The sequence below is a fragment of the Dermacentor variabilis genome, chromosome 5 (genome assembly GCF_050947875.1).
Source record: "Dermacentor variabilis isolate Ectoservices chromosome 5, ASM5094787v1, whole genome shotgun sequence".
NCBI lineage: Eukaryota > Metazoa > Arthropoda > Arachnida > Ixodida > Ixodidae > Dermacentor > Dermacentor variabilis.
In genome coordinates this window covers 40,605,718-40,631,219 of record NC_134572.1, presented here as the reverse complement: position 1 = coordinate 40,631,219, position 25,502 = coordinate 40,605,718, and the positions used below count along the sequence as shown (strand labels likewise).

At 46.8% G+C, this 25,502-nt stretch overlaps 1 protein-coding gene across 7 annotated transcripts in view; it reads right to left on the bottom strand.

Annotated features, from left to right (window-relative positions):
- Positions 1-25,502, bottom strand: part of LOC142582451 (bromodomain adjacent to zinc finger domain protein 2B-like) — a 119,725-nt gene that overhangs the window by 75,948 nt on the left and 18,275 nt on the right. For all 7 annotated transcript variants that reach the window (XM_075692186.1, XM_075692185.1, XM_075692190.1 and 4 more), the window contains 6 exons: positions 19,117-19,203; positions 15,724-15,976; positions 15,081-15,242; positions 6,928-6,997; positions 1,525-1,636; positions 439-549 (listed from right to left, as the gene is read on the bottom strand). In XM_075692186.1, coding sequence (XP_075548301.1) covers positions 439-549; positions 1,525-1,636; positions 6,928-6,997; positions 15,081-15,242; positions 15,724-15,976; positions 19,117-19,203 — 795 coding nt within the window. The remainder of the gene's footprint in view (positions 1-438; positions 550-1,524; positions 1,637-6,927; positions 6,998-15,080; positions 15,243-15,723; positions 15,977-19,116; positions 19,204-25,502) is intronic.

Genomic DNA, 25,502 nt, shown 5'->3' with positions numbered 1-25,502 from the left:
TGGACGAGAGGGGGCAATGGATGATGAGACGAAGGGTACAACTGTTCCATTGCAGACATCATGTGGCCCAGGAAAAGAAATAACTGGTTTCCTTGTGCACATGTCACCGCCGCCCCCCCCCCTTCCCGCCATCATTTAAAGGTCCTCAATGCTTTTCAAATCTCTAGTTTCTTTAGTTCACATTTTCTCGAGTCGAAGCATCTCATGCTATGCAGTACAGAAACTCTGCACTTCAAGCATTTTTAAAGAAGCTGCTGAGCGCAAGCACATGCACATGCCACAAGTAGACTGAAAGTTTTGGCAATCATTCTGACAAACTTCCAAATTATGGCTCAATGTACAGGCTAGTTCACACTGAAAAAAATAGGGGTTAATTGATTTTAAATTGTACTTTCAAAATACTAGAATGAGTGCCTTAAAAGTTGTCAGTCGACTCACATCAGTGTCTTCTCCGCCATTGGTGGTCTCGAAGAAGGTTCCAACAATCATCCTGGAGCTGAAGCTGAAGTTCTCCCTTCCAATGTCAGTAATGTTATTCTGTTGTAAGTACTGCAAGAGAATAAAAAATTGTTTTTAGCACACTATAAAGTAACAGATGCCCAAAACTTCTCAAGTGAAATGTTCCTTTTCTACGCAGTAGGAGATCACACAGTGAAGCCCAATTGTGCAACTTGGATGCAGATTTATACTTTATATTGTAACACTTCCTGGTCTGCAGATATTAGCAAGGAAACAGCATGGGATGTATCTGTTAACACAAACCTAAAGACAGAACACAAGCATAAAGACAGACATTCATGTCAGCCTCCTGCAAAGGCATCCCAACTTCCTTAGTGCAGAGAAAAATATTTGATCACCTGCTCTTTTGCGAACCTTCTTGTGCAATGTGGTGCGCATGCAGGAAATATGCTTGGTATGAACTGCGGCATGCTACTTAGCTGCTGTAACTGATGTAGCTACAGCTGTCAACAACCTCTGCAGTAAGACGACAGGACCATGTTGAACGTTCACTGTGTCTGAATGATCTGATATACAGATTTGCAGCGAGACCTCTGCAGAGTATTATCAATGTACTTAAATTAATTAAATTATTTAAATGTATACTGTACAGTGTTTTTATCTGATACGTATGAATTTATGCCTATAATGTTGTCTCTACTTTTATTGATGTCTGTATTCTTATATGCAGTTTGTTCTAAGTCTGTCTGTCTTTGGTTTAGATTCCTATTTTATTGTACAAGGCCTCCTTACCGAATGCCGTAGATAGACGCCTACAAGGTACATTATATAAAAAAATAAATAAGTAGTCCCTGCAACGCGCCACTTGACTCTTGGAATGTGCATAGGTGTGCACATATCCTACGTGCACATTTTTTCTTCGGAAGCGGGCTGAAGGTTATCAAATGCAAATCTACTGCCTTCTGGAACTTTAGTGAGCTGGGATTCGCTTAAAAGCCGATTTTTAAGTGTGTCTACAAATGACAACTGCTGAATACCTAACATAAAACTCTGATGAACACTTACCTTGAGCACTTCGGGGTAGCTCCTAAGTTTTTTGCCACATGGAGCAACGTAGATGACCTCCCCCTTCACACCGGACTTGCCATAAGATTGGATTCGAGTCTGCCTCTGCCACCTACAAAAAAAAGTATTTTAAAAGAGCTCATTTTTATTTCTGCCAGTCTCATTACCCAAAAGCAGTAGGCCGCTGTTAGTTCAACACCAGTTAATTTAATTATTCGACCTGGCCAAAAGTCCCAACCGGCAGCCATTAATTTCTATGGGCCCAAACTCATTTCGATCTTAAAGTCGGCTTTGGACTGACAATGAAAATTTGACCGATCAGCAGGCACTATGTGCCTGACCTCTAGCTCACCGCAATTGTGACCCCTTTACTGGCAGCACCTATCTCGGCAGAGCTGAAGTGACAATGAATGCATTGAACACACTTCACCTCCCATAAGGAATGCCTATTTTCGGCCTGCCCTAGGTAGATTTTTAAACAATAATAGTAGCTCACAATGTATGGCTATGATATTAATGTCCACTTTTTTTTCCCAAAGAAAGTATAACAAAAAACTGCAGTCGCAGCATTGTATGCCTTGCCGCGTACCACAACTGTAATGTGGCAAAGCTGACTTTAGAAAACTGGCCACCATTGTATAACACATATTAGACCCTTGCCCATTTTTCTTGCTAGAAAACAGTGTGCCTGTTAGATTTCTACTTTGTTTAGGAGCTTTACTGTTATCTCTATATTAGTCTTCTACTTTGGACACACAGAAAGTGGGTGCGCATTTAACCCTTTCAGGATCCATTTTTTTTCACCATATGCGACCGCCCAGGGTCGATCTTTTTTATTGCAGATTCCAATTCTTCTGAGGGACCTATTTCGAAAAAGATTTACCGTAACTTTTCAAGGGTGACCGTAAAGTGAGAAAAAATTATTTTGCATTGGTATATATGTATTGCTTATTAATGAATAACAACAATAAAAAGTAGGAAACAAACTTATAAGAATTAAAAATCTGATGCATTGTTATACACATAGTTCAAGGCTTAGAAGATGCACACACGAGAACATTTCGCAAATGCCAAATGTTTCTGCTCTTACACTAATATTTACGTGCACAGCGTAATCAAACTGCGTAGGTGAGTGCACTCAAGAAAACTGTGTGGTTGTGTGCCTGGCAAAAAAGCAACACGTGTGACAAACTTCCGCTAATTTTCATCTTATCGCCAACCAGAGGCGATTAATTTTCGCGAGTCTAAAAAGAAAAAGAACAAAAAAAGGAAAAGCATGCACAGTGGCATCCTTCCTATGCGCACCCCTGTGAGCACTAAACAAGCAAAAAACAGGGGGTCACCCTTTGAGCAATTAGTAACCAGACGACCATCAGTTATACAAGCGCAAGAAGCCAAAACCACCCGCGGAACAAAACCCAAACCACCACCCGCCCGCGCACACCCCAACGCGGAAGCAGTAGTATACAGACGCGCTGGAGCAAACTATCTCTAAAACAAACCATGCAACGAAAACCGAGAGAGGGAGGCGTGAGAAAAAAATTCCCTGTATTCTTACATAGTGGCAGCACATGCCAGAAAAGAAAAAGTTAGGAAACTGGCGCGCTTCTTAAATGTACAGACAGCACTGTAAATATACGGCATCAACCATTTTGGACTTGTTCACGGCACCATATATTTACGTCATTGACCCTGAAAGGGTTAATTCGGGTAAACACTGCCATATGAATCAGCTTTGTGACGTCCTTTCCAGCATCTTGTTTAATTAGACCCGCTGGATAATTCAGTCAATTTTGTCAATCCCGTCAAGGCTCAAATAACGGAAGTTGGCTATAGTGAAATTTGGGACCAATATAACCTGAAGCAGCAGGGGCGCAGCCCAACTCCAGCACATTCCACATTACGTCAGTTACTTTTTTTTTTTTTTCTTAATGGCGCACTGAAACTCTCTGTTCTTCAGCACTAGAGCACACCTCATTCCTTGCAAGAAAGTGCCTTGTTGGTATTTACTATGTGGGGATGCGTGACTCTTACGCCTCCCCTGAGATCTAGTTTTCCCGCATAGCTCATCTCCTGCAATCCCGCTTCGCCGCGTGGCCTGCGTGACGCCCGCGGCGGTCGATGTGGTTGGGGCGCAGTACGAGAGATGGCGCAAGTGTTGCGCTGCTAATTAGCTGCTAACGCCGCCGACAGGCGAGGTGACTTGGGCGCCGGGAGACAGGCGCTTCCGCTTTTTCCCGGCGGGTCGGCGAACTGCGTGGACATTCCGCGCGCGCTGCGACCATGCTTCTGCGAGACTGTCTCGCGTAGCCGCCTTCGAACGTGCCACCATTCGCGTGACCGTACACGCGAACGACCAGGCGTTGGGATCCAGCATGGGGCGAACATATTCGCTCGCTATCCGGTCGCTCGGTGAATTGGACTTCTAGATTTGTCGCGCGCCCATCGGCATGTTTTGCGGATAGCAACTCGGCTAGCAGGCATTGATCTATGAAAGGTGCAATAAATGCCCTTGTGACTGTTTGCACTACTGTGTTGTCGTTCCTTTGTCCCAAGAGTACGGAGGAGAACCCCATATCTCCCACATCTGGCGCCCAACGTGGGGCCTCTTGGGGCATCGGACGATAGTTTTAACAGTTTTGCTTCGTTCGAGACCTTTGTTTGAACCGAAGCGTAGTGCTAGCGTGGATTTTGATCGCTAGCGTTGGCGACGTGCTTTCTTGAGAGAGGCGAAGGTGGCTGTAGTGTGTTTGAACTTGTCAACATGCTAAGCCTTTTCGCAAGTGTTTTTTAATGACATTCGTCAGTACGAGAGCCACGTGGTCTGCATCCTGGGAGAGTGAGGCTGAGCGCCCGCGGAGCAGTGGCAAGCCTGAAGCGAGTGAGTACGGAAGCCTCGTGGATGGTCCGAATTTCTCATGTAAATAGCTTCTCCTATCTCTTTGACTCTGATGAAGTCACGGCTCTGGGAGCCGGGTGGCCGCGGGCCACGGGTGCCACTACGGGCTGACTGGTATTGCGGCCTGGCACCGGGCGCTCCGACACCGTCTGGGACGGTGGGCGCCGTCAACTCGGATGCTGTGTGCACCGAGCGGAGTAGGACCACCTCACAGAGCTAAGGTCTCCTCGCGGCTGCCTGTTTTGTGCCCATTTTGGGTGTTGTTTTTGGATGCCGGTTGTTGTCAGGGTAGCGACGATTTAGGCCTAAGGCTTTACGAAGCTGCCTGTCGCACGTGGAGGGACACAACCTGGTGGACCGTGGCGTTGAGGTGTTGCAATTCACTTCCCTCATTCTATTTAGCCTCGCACGAATTGAAATTACTCGTTCGACTCAAGAAAGCGAGCTTCGTTCACGTGAACTTAGCATCTGAGTAGCTGCCCGATCTTTTGCTAGCCGAGTTGAACATCGTACCACGTGGGCGATGCGCATGCATAATTCCTCTCCCTTGCACTACTTTAGTGTTTGCCGAGTGTGTTGAGTTTACGCAGCGTGATTGGAGTCACCCCTGGTTTGCTGTCACCTGCACATCGTCAGCGCTGCTGCCCCGGACTACGACCGAGCCACCCCGGGCGATGGTGATGCTGTGGCCAGTTCGGCGCAGCGACTTCGGCGGCCTCCTGCATCCAGCTCACAACCCTCGGCGGCGGACAAAAGAGCCGGCGGTCAACGACAGCTGCGGCGGTTCTTGCCAGCAGGGCGTGTCGGCGCGAGCGACGCTTGCTCGTTCCAACTATTGCGTCGCCATTTCTGGAGTCCTGGCCTGGAATCTTGCCGTCGAGTCTGCAAAGCTGCTGCTATGACCGGCGGACGCCAGCGGTGTACCCAAGGACAGTCGGCTCGCATGTTATGGACAGCGTGTAGACATTTCTTCTGCGCGACCACTGTTGCATGTACTATCTTGTTCGCGAAGCACGGGTTAATGTTAGACCGTGTCACATGTTTCGCCGGAATATGTAGTGATTTAAGGTTGGGGGGATGTGGGGATGCGCGACTCTCATGCCTCCCCTGAGATCGGGAGCTATGCGGGAAAGTTTTCCCGCATAGCTCATCTCCTGCAATCCCGCTTCGCCACGTGGCCTGCGTGACGCCCGTGGCGGTCGATGTGGTTGGGGCACAGTGCGAGAGATGGCGCGAGTGTTGCGCTGCTAATTAGCTGCTAACGCCGCCAACAGGCGAAGTGACTTGGGCGCCGGGAGACAGGCGCTTCCGCTTTTTCCCGGTGGGTCGGTGAACTGCGTGGACATTCCGCACGCGCTGCGACCATGCTTCTGCGAGACTGTCTCGCGTGGCCGCCTTCGAACGTGCCACCATTCGCGTGACCGTACACGCGAATGACCAGGCGTTGGGATCCAGCATGGGGCGAACATATTCGCTCGCTATCCGGTCGCTCGGTGAGTCGGACTTCTAGATTTGTCGCGCGCCCATCGGCATGTTTTGCGGATAGCAACTCGGCCAGCAGGCATTGATCTATGAAAGGTGCAATAAATGCCCTTGTGACTGTTTGCACTACTGTGTTGTCGTTCCTTTGTCCCAAGAGTACGGAGGAGAACCCCATATCTCCCACAACTACGGTTCCATTAGACAAAACTCATGCCTCGCTGGCCATGAAAGTAAATGAATCCAATATGCCTACATTTGACTGTGTCGACACAGCAGTTCCAAGCCTGTTCCTGCCGATACATTTCTAAGCGTCCTCATCAGCATGAACATAATGCAGCCAACACATTAGCTCACAACAGCACACAGGGAGCCAATATGTTATAGCTATCACTTCAATTTCTAACAACTGTTTACAGATGTGGACAATTGAAACATCTAGATCAATTAATTTTCTTTGTTTTATGCCAACCTTTTTAAGTACTAATGCATGATGGGTGTAGGGTTTGTCAAACATGCCACTAAACTGAAAAAGAGATAAGAAATGCAGCAGTGGTGAGATGTAGTGAGACAAAAACACCCTGATCATATGAATGGAAACACTCACATAACACTAACAAGCATAATACAAGGCAATGCAAATTCAATGTAGGAAGCTAGTACATAATGTACAGGGACATTGGGTAAAATCACCTTACAAGTTACTTAGAAATTTCAACTAGTCTCAATGCAACAATTTGTAAACCTGCATACTTGATTCTTTATGCACTAATTAATGAGCAGTGTGTGTGTGTATGGGCATGTTGCTTGTCAGTAACATAGTGTGATAAAATTCTAGAATGAGCCTTCACTGCAGAACTATCTCACTGTGGAAACCCTCTTCAGAGGTCACGGAATCTTCGTACTGTTATCTACCAAATCAAAAAGAGCCTTCATCTTGTGTGTATATAACGCTAATGCAACACATCCAATCATTTTTGATCGCTGGTAGTACCTTTAATTGCAGTGTCAGACAAAATGCTTACCCACGCTCCAAAGGGACTCTGGCTTCCCGTTCGTTAGTCACATAGCATCGTCTCCGCTTTGTCGTGCCTTCTGCAATCGAAAGCAAAGCAGTTTGTTAATATATGTCACCATATGTGAAAACACATCCATCTAGGTAAAAAGAAATTATATTTAGGAAGTTCACCATTAAAAATTTGTTGCATGAATAATTACCCTTCTAACTTGCTTCATTCAATTTGCGGACGTTTTCAAGCTGCCAGCAAACGTATTTTGCTCTAAGCCTAAAGGGGGACGTGGTTTTCAAAATCCAACTTATTTCTTCATAGAGTTTGATGAAAATTGGCAAAAATATTTAGAATGTCTCCTTGATGCTTCTATAAAAATCTTCAGAGTGATACCTCCAGAACATTTTATTCCGCAAAATATTTCTGCTTTGCACTTTCTGGGCAGCCTGGGGAGCTTAAAAAAGTGCAGTGGAAGGTTAATGGAGTATTGGCTGCATAGCTAAATGTGTGCTGAAAGTTGTGACATTCTTGCTTTCTTTATTTCACAACACAAATTTATTGTATTGTCATTTTTTATGTTGTCTTTGCATCAAGCACACTTCCAGGGAGAACAAATAGCTACATCATAAATTTATAAGTCAACACAAAAAAGCAAAAATGTCATGACCTGCACTGTAACCCATCGAACATGACAAAAAAGAAAAAGCTGAGTCAAAATAGGCCAAATGGTAAGAAATCAGCTCCAAAAGCTGAACAGAAAGGTGAAAAAAAAGTGTTTTGAGAAAATGGCTGTCAAAGTTTCACTTTTTCTTCAGTCCTTTGAAAGGTGGCAAATTTGTTGTCTTTGGTGTGTTTTGTGATGTGGGGATTCTTGTAGAGGGTCGTCCACTCTTAGGGTGAACACGGCTTAGCGTGGCATCGCTCAACGGAGCGGCAGTGGCCATAGACGGCAGCGGCAGTAGACAGGAGAGGCACTGGCCATGCCTGGCCAGGCGCAAACGTGACTCTCTCCAGTCATGCCTAAACAAAGGGCCACAAATGGAAAGAGCAAAGCACCGCAGCCAACGCAATGACACCAGCTTCGCCAACGTGCTCCTGTGCACAAGGACTCTCCAAATCCATGATGGCGTGGAATTCGAATTATCGGTGGCAGTGCGGAGTTCAGTATGAATTAGCGGGATGCATTACCGTATTTACACGATTGTAAGTTGACTCGAATGTAAGTCGACCCCCCCATTTAGCGTGATGGAAAAAAAAGTATACCCGAAGGCGCATTCGATAACACAAATTTATTAGTAGCTGACATGGTCACTGGACTACTCATCTTAACTAGTGCTGCCATCGTCAGCGCTGCTACGGTCTCACAGCGCGTCGTCGTCCAGCGAAATTCCACATTTGGCAAACGACCGCACCACGACATATTGTGGAACAGCAGCCCACGCCGAATGCACCTAACCACACGCAGCTATCAGGGAGGCTCTTTTGACAGGTCCAGTTGGCGCAAGTTCGTGGTCTTCTGCCGCCAGCCACTCGTACTCACGGCGGAGCAGGTCTTTAAAAGTCAAAGACACGGACTTGTTTCATGACTATGTCGCACTTCACTGGCAGGGACCGTTCACACATTTCAGCGACGTACGTCGCAAGCTTGGCCTACAGCTCCGGAAAGCGTCCAGACTTCGGCACGTAGGAAATTCCTCACTTGCCGTCACAAGTGAAAATTTCACTTCGCAGTAGTCACCACTCTCGCACCAACCGTTCACAAACATCGAACTTGCGGCCTGCTGCGCAGTGATTTGTTTTTTAGAAGTAAAGAATGGCAGCCCTCTTGAACGCTGTGAACGAGTGCCGAATGATTAGTGGGCCTCGAGCACTCGTGATGACTGAAGAAGCATGGAAGTAGCACATAGCCGGTAGTCAAGTCAAACGTGTAAAACCAATGCCTTTTGTTAAACTATAGAGAAAAACGCGTGAGCGGTGCTTGCATACAGAAAGAAATGAACTTCCATGAATGAACTTCCAAATGCTCTTCCATGAACTACCGATACTCCCCGCAAGCACTGCCGTTCTGAGGGTGCTGCCGCGAATGGAACAGCGGCGCTTCCATTAACTATCGACACCCCCCCCGCCCCCATGAGTGTTGTGTGCACTGTAAAACTCTCAAAAATGTTGCAAAACCCTTCCGAAATGTGAACAAGCACCTGAATCAATAATTGATAAGAGGATGCAAGTCAGAAGCACTGTGTGCGAGATAAGCCTGAACTTACTACAGCAAGTCCTTTCAGTCAGTTTTATGTGATGAGCCTTTTATTACAGTCGACGACCGATAATTCAGACTCCATGGGGAACGCAAATACGGTAAAACCTCGTTAATTCGAAGTCATCGGGACTGCAAAACATCTTCGAATTAAGCGGGTTTTCGAATTAACCAAACACACAAAAAAATGCAATCCAGGCAAAAAATTTCACAGCAGGAATGCGCTATCTTTATTCAGTGATCTTTGGATTACTTAAAGTAATCAGAGGTGCTAGTTTGCCGCGTCCTATAGTTCGAGGCTCCAAGATTCATGTTTTCTAGTTGGCCAGCTACGTGCAGCATTTGACAATTTCCACTGTGGCACTCAACAAAACTGGAAATAAAGCTCAGCGATCGAATAACTTCCCCGAGAGTGGGTGCTCGGGAGGACTCGTTAGCGTCGTCGTCGTCGCTGTCATCGCACATGGTCGCATCAGCGGCAGCTTCAGTCTCCAAGTCTGAGTAGCATGACATCACCAAGCACTACCAGCTAGGCAGGCGGTTGCTGCCCCCACCTCACCCCATGCTGAAACGTCGCCAGGCAGTCATCTGGCGACAATTGCAAACACAAACATTCCCCAGTCCGGTGCGATTGCAGCACATTTTCCCCGCGCAATACCCGAATGCTCTTTGCAAATTATGTCAGGACACTAGAGCGACGCTGTCACACATGTTGTGGGAGTGTCGGGTTACATCAGCTACAATGGCAGTAGCTCCGGAGGCTCTTGCGTCGAAGTGGGCCGCCGCTCTGCGCAGCTCCAACCTCAAGACACAAGAGTGGGCTGTCCAGCAAGCCCGAGAGGCGGCGACGAGGCAAGGCCTCGAAGTCCCCTCATGGGAGACCTGAGCCCGGGTCTTCAAATTTGCCGGATTCAGAATAAAGTTGTTTCCATCCATGTTTGTTGATCACTTTCAAAGTTCAGATACTCGGCGAAGTCGACTGCACCGATGCGGTCGCAATACTCGGCTCCTTCTTCATCAAGTGCACATGAACAGTCAGCATCAGCATGGACGGTGCTTTATTTCGAGAAGCCAGTGTGTTCGAAACAACGCATAATGAAAGTGGGTTCCACTTGCTTCCTTGCATACACAATAAGACATATTGCTACGGCATGAGCCGGGCGAGAAGAAGAGGAAGAAGAAGTGAGCTGGTGCAGCCTCAGGACGCCATCTTGACTTTACCATCCATCTCGTCCCTTGAATAAAGCCGGTTTAACATTAACCGTAACAGTTTTGTGGTGGAGGTGCGGGGTATCACGCCAAAGTTTGGCAGGCTAGCAAATGTCACAACGGTGGCAAGCGTTGACGAAAACGACAACTACAGCTTTCAATTTGACCTTGCGGCAACTATAAGGCAAATTGTCCGCGAAGAACTTGAACGACACACCAAAGGGGCGGATGTCGAACAGCTTGGTTGCGCTTCCAACCAACCTCAAGAACATGCATCTGCTGTGTCAGCATTGTCTGTCATGCCAGGCGTTGCAGACTGTCGAGGTGATCAGCTGCGACAGCACCGACGTACCTTTCCCGACGACATGACGCACGATCAACGAACTCGTCGAGCTACCACCACGGATCGGAATTCGGAAGATCGTGTTTATTATTCGCAGCGTCCCAGGGTTGACTCCGAGGCATACAACGTCGGTCGCGCATCTCCTGTATGTTACAGCTGTGGCGCCTCAGGACACATTGCTCGTTTTTGTCGCCGGCGCCGACAGACAACAACATATGGCCCACCACCAACTTGGCCTAATTTTGGACGTGATAGTTATGACGACCGTTGGCCGATAGACCCTGCAAACACCACAGGCGCGCCACCTCGGAATACCTTCCGTCAGTATAGTAGAAGGAGTGGCTCGCCAGCTTCTGACCGCAGCCTGACGCCCCCAACCAGTCGCCAACGCCGTTCACCGTCACCACGGCGACGTGCTACGTCTCCACCGCCGTCGGGAAACTAGCCGGCGCGGCCGATGGAGGTAAGGTCGCCGGACAGTCTGTGTATCTGCGAAATACTCCTCTGCCTATTATGATGGTAAAGTCAAGATGGCGTCCTGAGGCTGCACCAGCTCACTTCTTCTTCCTCTTCTTCTCGCCCGGCTCATGCCGTAGCAATGCGGACAGATGCGGACTGTCTCTCCCGCCTTCCTCTGACGACGACGGAGTGTGACGAAGACAATTTTGATGACTGTTTTGCTCCCATTTCTTCTACATTCCCAGACTCGATGACTTTCAAAGCAGAGCAGGAAAATGATATTGGTTTGGAACCTCTATTTGTGGCCGCATCGCGTCCTGGAGCCACCGGTCGATTTTGTGTCCGTGACGGCCTGCTTTACAAGACCAATTATTCGGTTAAAGGCGCACGCTTCCTTCTGGTGGTGCCGCAGAGTCTGCGAACGGACATACTGAGAGCCATGCACAACGATGTGACCTCTGGCCATCTAGGATTCATAAGAACTTTGAACCGGACACAGGAGCGTTTTTACTGGCCCAGAATGCGGGACACGGTCAAGCACTACGTCGCCAGTTGCGAACAATGTCAACGCTACAAGCGCCCTACGACCGCTCCGCCAGGTCTTCTCCAACCTCTGCCGCCGCCTCGCCTGCCATTTGAACAAGTGGGTATCGATCTTCTGGGCCCATTTCCCCGATCATCTAACGACAACCGATGGGTGATCGTATGTGTCGACCATCTGACCCGTTACGCGGAAACGGCGGCCGTGCCATCTTCAACAGCTGCGTCCGTTGCAACGTTTTTGCTTCGATTCATTATTCTTCGACATGGTCCCCCCCGTGTGATCATTAGCGATCGCGGTCGTCAGTTCGTTGCGGACGCCGTAGAAGAACTGCTTCGTCTCTGCAGTTCGCAATTCCGTCATTCAACGCCTTATCACCCTCAGACAAATGGGCTTGTAGAACGTACGAACAGAACTCTAACTAACATGCTGGCCATGTACGTATCTTCCGATCACAAGGACTGGGATGACGTACTCCCCTTCATCACCTATGCGTATAATACTGCAAAGCATGAGACGACCGATTACAGTCCTTTTTATCTCCTTTACGCACGTTCACCGCTAAGCTGCATTGACACTATACTACCGTTTGACTTTCACAGCGAGTACTCTGTTGCCAAGACGCTTTGTCTTGCCGAAGAAGCCCGGCGTATCGCTCGTCTTCGTACTGTGGCATCGCAAGACCGATCGAAAGAGCGCTATGACAGCCGACACCAGTCTGTCTCGTACGCCAAAGGAGACTTTGTGTGGTTGTGGACTCCTCAACGTAAACGTGGCTTATGCGAAAAGTTTTTACCTCAGTACACGGGCCCATTCGTCATCGTAGATCGCTTGAGTGACTTGACGTACGTAGTGGCACGCTTGACGTCGACTGGTCGTCGGTCTAGCCGGACCCAGTTAGTACATGTTGCCCGTCTTAAGCGGTTTCACCCTACGCTTTCCGAGTGATTTGGACTTGCCCAGCGGGCTTCGTCTGGCAACCGGGGATTGCTACGGCATGAGCCGGGCGAGAAGAAGAGGAAGAAGAAGTGAGCTGGTGCAGCCTCAGGACGCCATCTTGACTTTACCATCCATCTCGTCCCTTGAATAAAGCCGGTTTAACATTAACCGTAACAATATATATGGCCCTGAGGAGGTCGATGGAGTTCTCCTTGCCGTTGTCGTAGCAAAGGAATATGCGCTTGAGCAGGTGGTGGCGGTAAATCTTCCTATGATGAATTACGCCTTGGTCCATTGGCTGTGAGATCAACGTGGTGTTCGGAGGAAGAAATACCATCCTGATAGCTTTCAGGTGTGAGATGTCACCATGCACCGGGCAATCATCAACAACGAAGAGTACATTGCTACCTGTGGCCACGAACTTGCAGTCAAGCTGCCGAACGTAACCTTCAAATATTGCGCCTGTGACCCAGGCTTTCTTGATGTGCTGGTAGATAAGCTCATCCCTTGGCGGCAGCCATGCATTTTTAAAGCAGCGAGGCTTCCCACTCTTTCCAACTACAAGTAGCGGCAGCTTCTGTTTACCGCACATGTTTGCGCCGAACAGAACGGTAATTCTTCCCTTGCCCTGCTTTCGACCCTTGACCGCAATGTTCTTCGCTGCAAATGTTTTGTGGGCAGCATCCTGTACAAAAGGGCTGCCTTGTCAAGGTTGTATACATAGTCTGCACCGTACTCGCTATGCAATGGAGCCAACGGGTGTTTCTTCCAGTCGTCGACGACGCTCTCGTTTGCGCTGCCGCTCTCACCACAGACGGCTACGGAAGTCAAATTATTGTGCTTTTTAAAACGGCTGAACCATCCGTTGCTACACTTGACTTCTTCGTGCCCAAGTTGTAGAGCCAAGTCGTTGGCTTTCTCCTGCAGTATCGTTCCACTGATACTTTCCACTGTTTGCTTTCTGCAGCCAGTGAAGTAAAGCCGATTCAACATCTTGGTACGTGGGAGCCCGTACACGCGACCGCTTCGAAGAATATGTCTTCCTGTAGGCTGCCAGTACCTTCGACTTGTTCTTCAATATTGTGGACGTCGAGAGGGGCACGCTGTGCCTTTCAGCCAACTCGGTCTTGAAACGTGTTCTTACCCGCATCTTGGATCAAACAGAACTTCTGCTGCAGTGTTAAAGTCTTATACTTTGGCATCTTCGCTCACTGGCACTTCTGCACAATTCAGAAAAAAAAAATAGAGAACACCATGCTAGCTGCAACACCCCTAACCACCGTACACAAAGAAATGGCGCAGACCGGCGTTGCACGCACACACGTCGCCGCAGGCGCGGAGAGAGGATGGGCGAACGGCAGCCAGTGGCAGCGGCATGAAACACACGTTGACGCTGCAACCGCTGCGATTGCAAGCAGCGTGCAGAGTAGGGGATGAGGGCACATGACGAAAACCAGTATGCCACTGCATTGCAGTGAAGCACATCGTCTCCTCTGCTAGTGCGTTTCTGAACTAAACAAACAAGCACAGCATGGCAGAACGAAGTCCGCAAGGCAAACTCAACAAACAGAACGGCAATAGCGGGCCATGCACCGGGGTTCAGGCAAAGCCTCCAAGATCAGCAGTTGCAGTTAAATCTCAGAGGCGTAGAGCCACGACCAAGCAAGGACTTAGAGATTACTGTCTAGGGTGTAATCTCCGAAGCCATACTTGATGTCTCGAGGTTGCCAGAAGAGATAATGGCGGCAGAGTTGGCATACGCTACAGCCACGGACGGAGTCCTGATAATCAAATGTGGAGCTGGCGGCTGTCCGAAATATAGGCCGTCTTTGTACATTAATCCTGTGGGGCCATTGGCGGTGTCGTGAAGCTGTCCGAATTACCGAGCATGTCCTGATTATCGGTTTTCGATATATCAATCGGCAACATTTTTTCTTTTTAACCCCAGCCAATTCCATTCCAATAGAAGACCTGCTATGGCAGATCAGTGGCTATCACGTTGCACTGCTGAGCATATGGTCCGTAGGTTCAATTTTGGCTACAGCAGTCGCATTCGGAGTGATGTGGACTGTAAAAACGCCTATGTACTATAACGAATGTACATTAAAAAGCCACAGGTGGTCAAAATTAATCTGGAGTCCCCCACTACAGCGTGCCTCATATTCAGATGGTGGTTTTGGCATGTAAAACTCCAGAAGGAAAATAAAAGATTTAATTAACACTGTAGCATGGTTATTGGAACTCTGCCAAAGCACAAGTAAAGGTAAACGATATTACATTGAGGCTTCACTCTCCAACGTCAGCAGCTAACTCTGTGTTAGCATAATTTGCATCGGGCCACACTTTGGAATCTGCCCAAAAGAGATCTGGTAAATGCCGGTCACATATACCTTGTGCTATTTCCTATAAGTAGGTAATCTCACCATGATCATCTGTGTGACGTTTGGACACCCTCTCAGACAGTGAAGCTGGAATGCTGCTAGATGTGCTGGCCGCAGCAGATTTTTCAGTGTCTTCTGTGTCAGACGTGCCGCTCATAGACCGGGAGTCGCCCACAGCAGACTCCGAGTCACTAGATGAATCAGCTGGATAAGGCACACAACATGAATGTGACAGGCAGTAAGCCTATGCTGCAGGAACTGGAACAAGTCGAGCAATGGAGCCGAACTTATATTCATTATAATGAACATGCTGATATCGTTGAGCAACATTTTAGACTTATTCCATTATATATAATAATTTGCTATATCCATGTTCGTTATATTGAGGTTCAACCATAGTCACTCACCATACAAACTTCATAGGATTCGAATAAAAATTGATAATGCCACTGTCCAGAGGACTCGCAACTGTAATGGTTTCTGGTATCTGACGAGTTTCTTTAACTTTAGCCATTCCTCTAACTTTTGGATTTTACGGACTTTAAAAATTTCCTCCGACAACACTTCATTCTTTTTTCTTAGGTTGACTTCATTTCCTCTCGAGAAACACCTTCTCCCTCTACTGATGGAGCTTTCATCTCCTTCAATCATTAAAAATAAAGTAAACAATATTGGAAAAACATACCACTAACAGAAGCGTTGTGTTCAACCTCCTGTCGCTTGGAGCGTGGCCGGTGCACATCTTTAGAAGCCTCGCCATCAGGGGAACTGCGCTTTGTCCCCTGGCGCTGTGGCACATCCCGACTCGGAGGACGTGACAGGGGCGAAGGTGCACCAAGTGGTGGAGGCAGGGACATGGACGGTGACCCGAGACGACCTCCTGGGGACGCCGACAGTGATGACTCGGGAGTAGAAACCTCATGCCCCGATTTGGACAACTGCACACAAGCAACGGACAACACGACACTCTAGATTGATTCCCAGATGGAGTTTAAAGGGGCCAGGCAACACCTTTAGAACATGACAAATAAGCCACAATAGACACAAGGTAATTCTGTCATGAACAGCTGAGTAAAATACTGTCAACATACGTTTTGACCCCGATGAGATCGACAAAATTGATTGAATTATCCAGCGGCTCAAATTAAACAAGATGCACAAAAAATATTAAAACACACCATCGATTCATTCGGCAGTCTTTGCCAAAGTCTAATATGTCCCCGAATCAAACATGCACTCCCTTTCTAGGTGTCTTAGTAGAAAACTAACGTATAAATTGCATTAAAGCTCCGGAACAAAGTAGAAATCTAAAAGAGCACACAGAACTCTTTAACACGAAAAATATGTTCTGCACCCCCCAATAGCAGCCGGCTTCTGAATATCAGCTTCGCCGCACGGTCTTTTCAAGTCAGCTTCACTGCTCTACATTAGTGTTATGCGCTTTTGGTGCAGGCAATTTTCGGCCAAATTTTCTTGGGAAAAAAAAAGAAAAAAGACGCGCGTTAGGATCGAGTAAATACTATAATCACACATTGCAAGTTACAGTTATTGCTTGAAAATCTAAGAGCAGGCCGAAAATAGGCATTTTATACGGAAGATGACATGTATTCAATACGCTCACTGTCCCCTAAGCTCTGCCAAGACAGACACTGCCACTAAAGGGGTTGTTATTGAGGTCATCATAGGGGTCAGGCATGTGCATGCTGACTCTTCAGGTTCAAATTGTTCAGCGAAGACTAATTTTAGAATCGAAATAACAAAATTTTGGGCCCACAGAAATGCATGGGTGCCGTACGAAACCTTCTCTCAGGATTGCATTAAACCCTCTTTCATCGCATTTCTTACTTCTTCAGAATCATAAAAAGCATATAGCTGCAGAAAAGATTAAGAATTTCGAATTTTTTTTTAGGGGGTTATGTCAGGTCTACAGGATGTGCACTCCATGGGAAAACTCATTACAGGAACATCAGCAAATACGAAAACATGAGCTATTTCATGTCTAGCAGGCTTGAAAAACACCTATCAAGCCACTTGAATATAATGCCTGGTGCAAAACATTGTGAAAAACAATGAAAGATATTACTAAAACATTCTATGCGTGTTATTCAAACTTGCAGTAGTATTCCAATCAGAAGTGTTTCAAGATGTATGCGACACAATTTAAATATTTTCGCTTTCATCAATGCGTTTGCTGTTGATGCAAAATCTTGGTGTACCCAATTTTGTACAGAGGGCGTGAAAGGGTAAACCAAAAAAATAAATTAAATGGAGTCAAATTATCAGAAATCTACTGTACAGCTTGTGTGTACAGCAGCTGACATACAACAGAGCTCAAGCATTCGCTCATGCTTTCCCATGTGTGGCCTTTAGGTGCCCCACCATGCAATGACAAATGCCAATGCTCCGCCTTTTCAATTCTTGCTGCAACGGCACTTGTAAATGTGAGCTTATTACACATACTAGTACAAGTTGAAGAGCGTGAAAATGCACATAGAATGCGACAAATGCTTCTTTGTTAAACTAAAAGCATAGCACGCTATAGCTAACTGGTTTGTGATCATGAAAGCATGTTCTTTTCATTAACATAAAGCATGTTTTTTTTTTTTTTCATTTCCACCATAATGCACATCATGAAATGTCAAAATCAGTTGTTAGTTCCAGCCTTTTAGATTCTAGAAAGCTTTTGCAAAATATTGCAATTTTTATTTGTGCCCTCAGTTGTAGCTATAGCATTACATTGTTCAACATAAATATAGAATTTCGTACTTGCTCACTCCTTTGCCTTGAGCCATCATAATGCAAATGCCTTAAATATATGAGAAAATAATGCTTTAAATGTATGAGAAAATAAAATATCAAATGACAATGTTTTGTAACCACAATTAAAGGACCCCTCACCAGGTCACACAGCAAACTTTGGTTATACGCTGGGAGTTGTTACGTGTCCTCTAGGGAGCGTTCTGCCACAAAATTTTTTCTAATTGGCATATTAACAGTTGAGATATACATATTTCAGTGCCGCAAACTCATGATTTCAGGTGAGCTTCACTGCAAACATGGACACTCTCTTCACTTGCCCCATCTAGCCTCTGCAAGCGAAATTCCTTCCCTGCATTCTCCCATACCAGAGCTCGAGGATCACGTGACGCATGCGTCATAAGCCCCGCCTTTATTTATTTTATTTTTTTCTCTACACTTTTTTGTGGTGTGCCGCACTTCCGTTAATGGTGTCGCACGCGAGCTGGTGTGATTGTCCCGTTTCACACAGGGCACGATTTTGTGCGCTGTACACGAGGACACCTGACTAGTGGCGTAAGTCGGTGCTACACGAACACCGAGGCAGACACAAGAGGATCACGTGCTGGAACACGGTATAAAATGACAGTTTTGGTGTCTGCGCGTGCAACCGCACAACGTGGGAACAAGCAGACAAAACGGAGGTACATCTCTCTTGCTGCGTTGCGAAGTAAAACAAAAAGCACGCAGACATTCGGTTTGTGTGCTTTATTATTTCTCTAAGCTTTAATTCATCTATTCAAGCATTCAAGCAACATATTACATAAATAATAGATTCTGCCTTGAATAATTCTCAAAGTCACATGTTACCACGAGTGACATCACAGAACAAACACATGTACATAGGCGCACTAGCACGTGTATGTCATCCTCCGGCTTGGAGCGTGGCAGCCACATGGAAAAGGGCAAACAGCATTCGGTTTGAAATTTCAGATCTTTCCGCGGCACGTAGCAATGTAATACTTTGCAGAATCGATCGTTATCGCGCATTGCATGCTCTGTGCTTGTCAGCTCAAAATGGCCAGACCTGGTGAGGGGCCCTTTAACCAAGTAGTTCAAGAACAAAAAACAATTGTGTGATGTATGTATGCAGATTCAGTAAACTGAAATGACTTTCGTGAAATAACAATTCCATTAGAAGAGAGAGAAAGAAAAGGGTCTGTCAGCAAAGTCAAATTTCCAGTCGCATGGAACTCCATTCTCTTGACATGTCCAAACAAATTACATAAGGACACAGGTGAAAATGGGCAAAATGCACAGAACGGATGATGTTTCAACTTACGGCATTATTTCTCGACTTATAACCTTGGGATGCGAGTAGCTGGAACCTCTGTAACGACTCTTGTTGCCTTGGAGACAGTTTAGCATTCTGCAACAAAAACAGATGTATTGTTCTACAAAATGGAACATTTATGTGCCAACCACATGAAACTTATTTCCAATGATTTTACAGTCTTGGTCAAGAGTTCCCAGACCACAGCGACCGTGCCCGGAGTAGCCACACTGCACTACTGTGGCACTGCCATCAACGGCGCTTGCAGATGCTCGCTGGTTGCGGGGATAAAGGAGAGCGAGAAGGAACATCGCTCTCATTTCATCACCATCGTACACTTAGTGATCATAAAGTGGCCCGTCAGCTAGTGTGGCATTCAGCTGTGCTTTTACCTTTCGTTCTCCCACCGCACGAATGCGCTGTGGACAAGAAAGAGCTGCCGCCAAAGTGATGCCGCGATGTTCCGTTGCCTACTGTTTGGTACCGTGAAGCTTAACGGCATGACTGGGGTGTCCTGGTGAGGTAATCTTGGGTTTAAAACGCAATAGCAATTGTAATGGGAACCAACCTCAGCATTTGTGTCAGTCTGCCTGTTCCCATCGTGTGTAGGCTAGTAGTGGTGTCCCGAATTTATTTTTTAAATCATCTTCAATGTGCATGGATTTGTTTACCAAATCACCCGCCGTGGTGGTTTACTGGCAAAGGAGTTGTGATGCCAAGTCCAAGGACGCGGGTTCAATCGCGGTTGCAGCGGCTGCTTTTCTGATGGCGGTTAAAAAAGAAAGAAAAGAAGCCTGTTTGTTGAGATTTCAGGACACATTAGATATCCTCAGAAGCCTTGGATATTTAAATCCACAGCCCTCCACTACGGCGCTGGTGTAGCCCAGGTGTAGCTTTGGTGCGTTAAACAACCAAAATTGAAATTTTGTTTACCGAATCACTAGGCATCGAAATTCGCTGTTCATATATGCTCGAACCCAAAACGTGGGCTCGACAAGGCGACACAACTGGTGTGAAAAAGCTTTCGGGCGCTCTGTTGGGAGCACAAAGATATCGAGAAAACACTTCTGGCGAAGTGCCACATCACCAGGATCACCGCTCTTTCACGTGCAGAGCGCCCTCAGTGAGGGCAAGATTTACAAAGGGGCATACAGAACTGCTCACTAGTTCTTGCCACACCACAGCATGACAGCCAGAACCATATTCCTTCTCACCCTCCTTAATCCCCCCAACCGGCGAGCGTCAGTGAGCACCACTGATGGCAACGCCGCGATAGCGGAGTGTGGCTGCTCCGGGTGTGGTCACTGCAGCGTGGGAACTTTTGACCAAGACTGTACAGCATAGCATCACCTGGTCTCAGCACATGCACGTTAAACATTGTGATGACTGCAGTGTAGTCTGGGTGCAAGTTGCTCTATGTAGTCACTGATCGCAGTAAATATACATCATGGCATGCATATCATCTATAAATGCAGTGTGCTTACCACATGGCATGCAATGGACACACCAATACTGGGCAATGCCATGGTAAAAATATGCTGCAAATGCATTATATCTCGTTGCTACTTTAGACAAGATTGAAGCTTTTGGCGCACAATAAGTCGAAGATGAGAAGTAGACACGACACAGACGAGCACCGACATACAACAGTTTATTTACAATGTTCTTGTAGTGCTTCAAATAAAACTGTTGTAGTCAGCACTCATGTGTTTCATGTCCACTTCTCATCTTTGTCTTGTTGTGCGCTAAAGGCTTCAATCATGTTATACCAACATGCAGAAACAGCCACATAAGTGAGCATTAAGCAATTCAAATTGGTGCCCTCATTTTAACTCCACCCCCTATATAATGGGTGAGCAGATAATTTGAAGAATGCACTGCAACATACAGAAAGAATTAAATTTGATGCTTTTCCCTCAGCAATGTTCCTTAGCGTTGGTGTAATAGAGAAAAACATGAGGATGAGGATGCAGAATTTGGCCATGCTATTTGGCAATATTGTCACTGCTGTGCTGCATGTCAGAATGTTCACAAATGCATGGCTCAGTGGCTACAACCATGGCCACAACCAGCTACATGGCACACCACTACACACTTGATTAATGTTGAAAACTTATGACCGAAAATGCAAAATGTATGTACAGTCCATGCTCGATATATCGAACACAGATATATTGAATCATTACATATATCGAACACTTTCTATATCACCTGGGAAATCGCATGCATTTTTAATTTTTTATTTTGAACGGGGCCGAACCTAAAATGGATATATTGACCTCTGCCACCCCCAGACCATTGTGCTCTGTTGACAGGTGCCAAGCTTTCCCACAACACACTCAAAGACTGGTGGCGTGATGGGCATTCCCGACTGCTGTGCACTATAGCTGCACACATCATTTGCTCCAAGGGCACCATTTTAATGTAGCAGCGGCTTGGATAATTCAATATCAATAACGCAATGCATTTGCCGCACTGACTTCTCCTCGGTGCGGCGCCCTGCGCCTGCCGCGCTTGGCGAGTAATGGCGGTTTGGTTCTACAAAGATGCGTGACAGCGTGCATTCACTGGGCTCACTCATAGACCCCATGGCAGACGCCACTTAATAGTTTGTTATTGACACAGTTTCAAAATGCTTCAATTGACAGATGTGGAGAGAGAGAGAGAGAGAGACAGAGAGACAGAGAGAGAGAGAGAGAGAGAGAGAGAGAGAGAGAGAGAGAGAGAGAGGGGGGGGGGAGATTTACAGAATAAAACAAAATTTGAGGCCTCATGGTTGGGGCCCCTAGTCTAGGGCTCCACTGGTGTGAGCAGTTTCGCTGGGCTTGGCCTAGGCGAGCCAGTTGGCTATCCTGATCCTCGTCCGTAAGCTGCATCCATGTGGGACAGCTTACGCACATCCACATGATCTGCTGTAACATTGGGGTGTCATCACATCACAGGCATTCATCAGTTTATTGTGCATGGTGAATATGGCTGAGTATATGTAGGTTTGGGTACATGAGTGTTTGAAGTCGGCGCCAACTCCATGCCTGTTGATTGTTTAAATTTGGGTGCGGGTGCCCATATTGCCTCCGCTTCTCACTCGGGACGTGGAGATCGCAGAGGAAGCAGTGGCCAAAAGAAGACACTGCTGAGGTTGATCCAGAAAGCGCTGATTTTGCTCCGCTCACAACTTCAACTGAAGCTGTAGCTGCTTAGGCCCTTCTGCACCGCTACTGCGGCGCAACATAAAGCACTAGCCTATTGTTTGTGGATCGTTTAGACTATATTGGGGACGCTATGGTTAAGCACGTGGCTGTTAATAAGAAGCAGGCTACATTTTCAGCAGGCTGCAGTACTTTCAGCCAAAGAAATAAATACTTCGTGAGAAGCTTCAAGTGAGTATTTACTGTGCCACGATTGGTTCATTGATTGATTTATATAAGTTCTTTACGCATTTTCTACGTGATTTTATATATCAAATTCTGGCTATATCGAACTATTTCGCGGTCACCACGCTGTTCGATATATCGAGGTTCGACTGTAAAAGAGCGTCAGAAAACTGTCAAGAGAAATTATGATGGCATGTGGTCTAAAAGTTACCAAAAGCCAAATAATGCCTGGTAAAAAGATGCCTGGTAAAAAGATGCCAGGTGAGCACCCAGCATCTTTTTTATCCAAGTTTAAACATGACGCGAGTTTTCACTTGCACGACGCCACAACGCTCTCTGGCACAGCGCCGAAATGATGTTGATGTTGATGTGGCTTCATGCGCGAACGCACAGGGCGCTTGGAGGTCGTTGTGCCGATCTCTGAGGCTTGTTGTTCTGCCGGGCCGCCCAATGGAGGCCACGCACCGCCGTGTTTGTGCAACGAAAAGTGGAAACACTACGTGTTAACCTATAAGTACGCAATAAGCTGGTACGGTTTATGTGGATACAAAACACATTATGTTCGATGGCCGCTGAGTGGGGGATTTGACTATACTACTTTTAAAGCGAAACTACTGTTTAAGCAGATACGGTTTAACGAAGTTTTACTGTGTGTGTGTGTGTGTGTGTGTGTGTTTGTGTGTGTATTAGGTTTGTGCGAATATTCAATATTTTCAAATAGTTGAAAGAATACTGCGCTATTCGATAATCGCTTCGATTCGAATTTTCTTGTTTGGAATTTTCGAAGTACTTGGCTCGAACGAATAGCCACACGCGGCAGGGAGAAGGAGTTTTCGGAAGTTTCGGTTCCTGATTCAGTAATACTTTTTCCCAATCCAATCCAATCCAAACCAAGCCAGGACAACAGTATTATACTAAGAACAAAGGCATACAAAAATGCATCTCGTCGGCGTGGTGGTGTGGTCGATTGCATTTAGTGGGCGGCTCTGTCTCTGCCGCGACGGCATTTGATCAATCTCAGCGGCCTTGGACCACTCCAGAGAGCACCATGGGGGACTTGCATGCAGCCAACAATCCGACTTGGAACTTTTTTGTAAAGATTCCACTGGGAACCGAAGCTCGATGTCTTAGATGTAAGGCAGTCCTGAAGACCCTGACAAGTACGACAACAACCCTAGCAACGCATTTAAGGAGACACCCGGACTTGCACGTGGACTACCAAGAGAAGCGGGACGCACGTTGAAAGGCCATCCAAGCTCAAGGGGGCAAGCAAGGCAAGTGGTCAACAGCCATCCATAGCCGACAGTTTCAAGCTGAATATGAAAGCGTCGGCCCCAAAAGCCTAACAGATGACAAAAATGATAGCTCACTTCGTAGCTCATGGTATTCATGCCTACAACATTGTCGAAGAACCAGGTTTCCTCGACATGATGAAGTTCGCTATGCTGGATTATGCCGTGCCGTCTCGGACAACATTCTCTAGAGCCATTATTCCAGACCTCTATGCAACAAGCAAAGAGAAGGTAAAAAAAGTTCGGGCACATTTTCACAAGCGTAGTGCAGTCGCTTTAAGTCACAACTGATGGTTGAACATCGCGTGCAAATGACAGCTACATTTGTGTAACTTGTCACGTAATAGACAGTGACTTCGTGCAACACGTGCATGCATTGGCTTGCACGGAGATGACAGACTCTCACACTGCAGAAGACGTGGAGCTATTTATCGGAGGTGTCCTGGAGGAGTGGGAACTCCTCGATGACACGATACAGTGCCGATACTGTGCCAGCTCACGATACTGTGCCGGTCTTCGAGGTTACAGATAATGGAAGGAACTTTGCTTCTGCAGTAGAGCGGTCATCCTGGAGTAGTGTGCAGTGTTTCGGACACACCTTTCAGTTGTGTGTCAGTGATGCCAAAAGAGAAGTGTCAGGGTTTTTGCAGCTCTGTGCTAAGGCCAGAACGATTGTGGCTAGATACAAACGGAGTGCCAAGGCCCGAGGACGGCTTCAGCAAATTCAGAGAAACATGCAGCTGGACCCTCTCGAGATTATACAAGACGTCCCGACGCAATGGAACAGTGAGCATGCCAGAATGGCCAGGCTCGTGAAGCTCTGTACGGTCATCACTGTAGAACTTTCAGAATCTGATGCAATTCCAAACTTGAACGTAAGTGAGTAGAAGCTTATGAATGCAGCAGTGCAAGTCTTGAAGCCACTTGGCCATGCCACAACTGAACGGTCTGGGGACAGATATCCCACGCTGTCACAAGTCATTCCCCTGTTGCAGTGTACCGAGGTGGTTCTAGCTGAACATGTTTCCGAAGGTGGTGAGGCAGCATTGCTTGCCTCAAGCCTTTTGCGTAGCATCAAGACGAGGTTCCCTGATATCAAGATGTCACGCCTTCCTGCATTGGCAATGTTGGTCGATCCTAAATACAAAGATGTCTGTTATGCTGAACGACCCACGAAGCAATGGGCATTCACTCTACTTACAACGGCAGCAGAAGAGACTGTGCCAGTTGATCAACATGGTACAGCAACAAGTGAGAACAGCACCTGCTCTGCAGACCAATCAGAAGACTCTGTGTGGAGTGCCTTTACACACTTCAGTTCGCGTGCACATCCTCAGTCAAGCCCTACAATCTCGGATGAGGTTGCTGGGTACTTGAAGGCCCCCTTTCTTTTTCAGTCGGAGGACCCCCTTGTGTGGTGGAAAAGCAAGGGCAGCCACCTTTACCCAACCCTGGTTGCAGCTGCCTGTAGGTATCTTTCAATACCCGCCACCCAGACAAGAAGTGAAAGGCTTTTTTTGACTGCAGGAGCCGTTGTAAGCTGCAGAAGGGAGCACCTCAAAATGCAGCATGTGGAACAGCGAGTGTTCTTGCACAAAAATTTGTAGATTTCCGCAAATAATCAAGTTGTTCACTTTCCTTGAATAAATCCCAGACCTTAGCCCTCCGCCGTTTTTTCTTTACTTGCTACTATTCGAAATATTCGCTTCGAACCAGAAAAGAACTATTC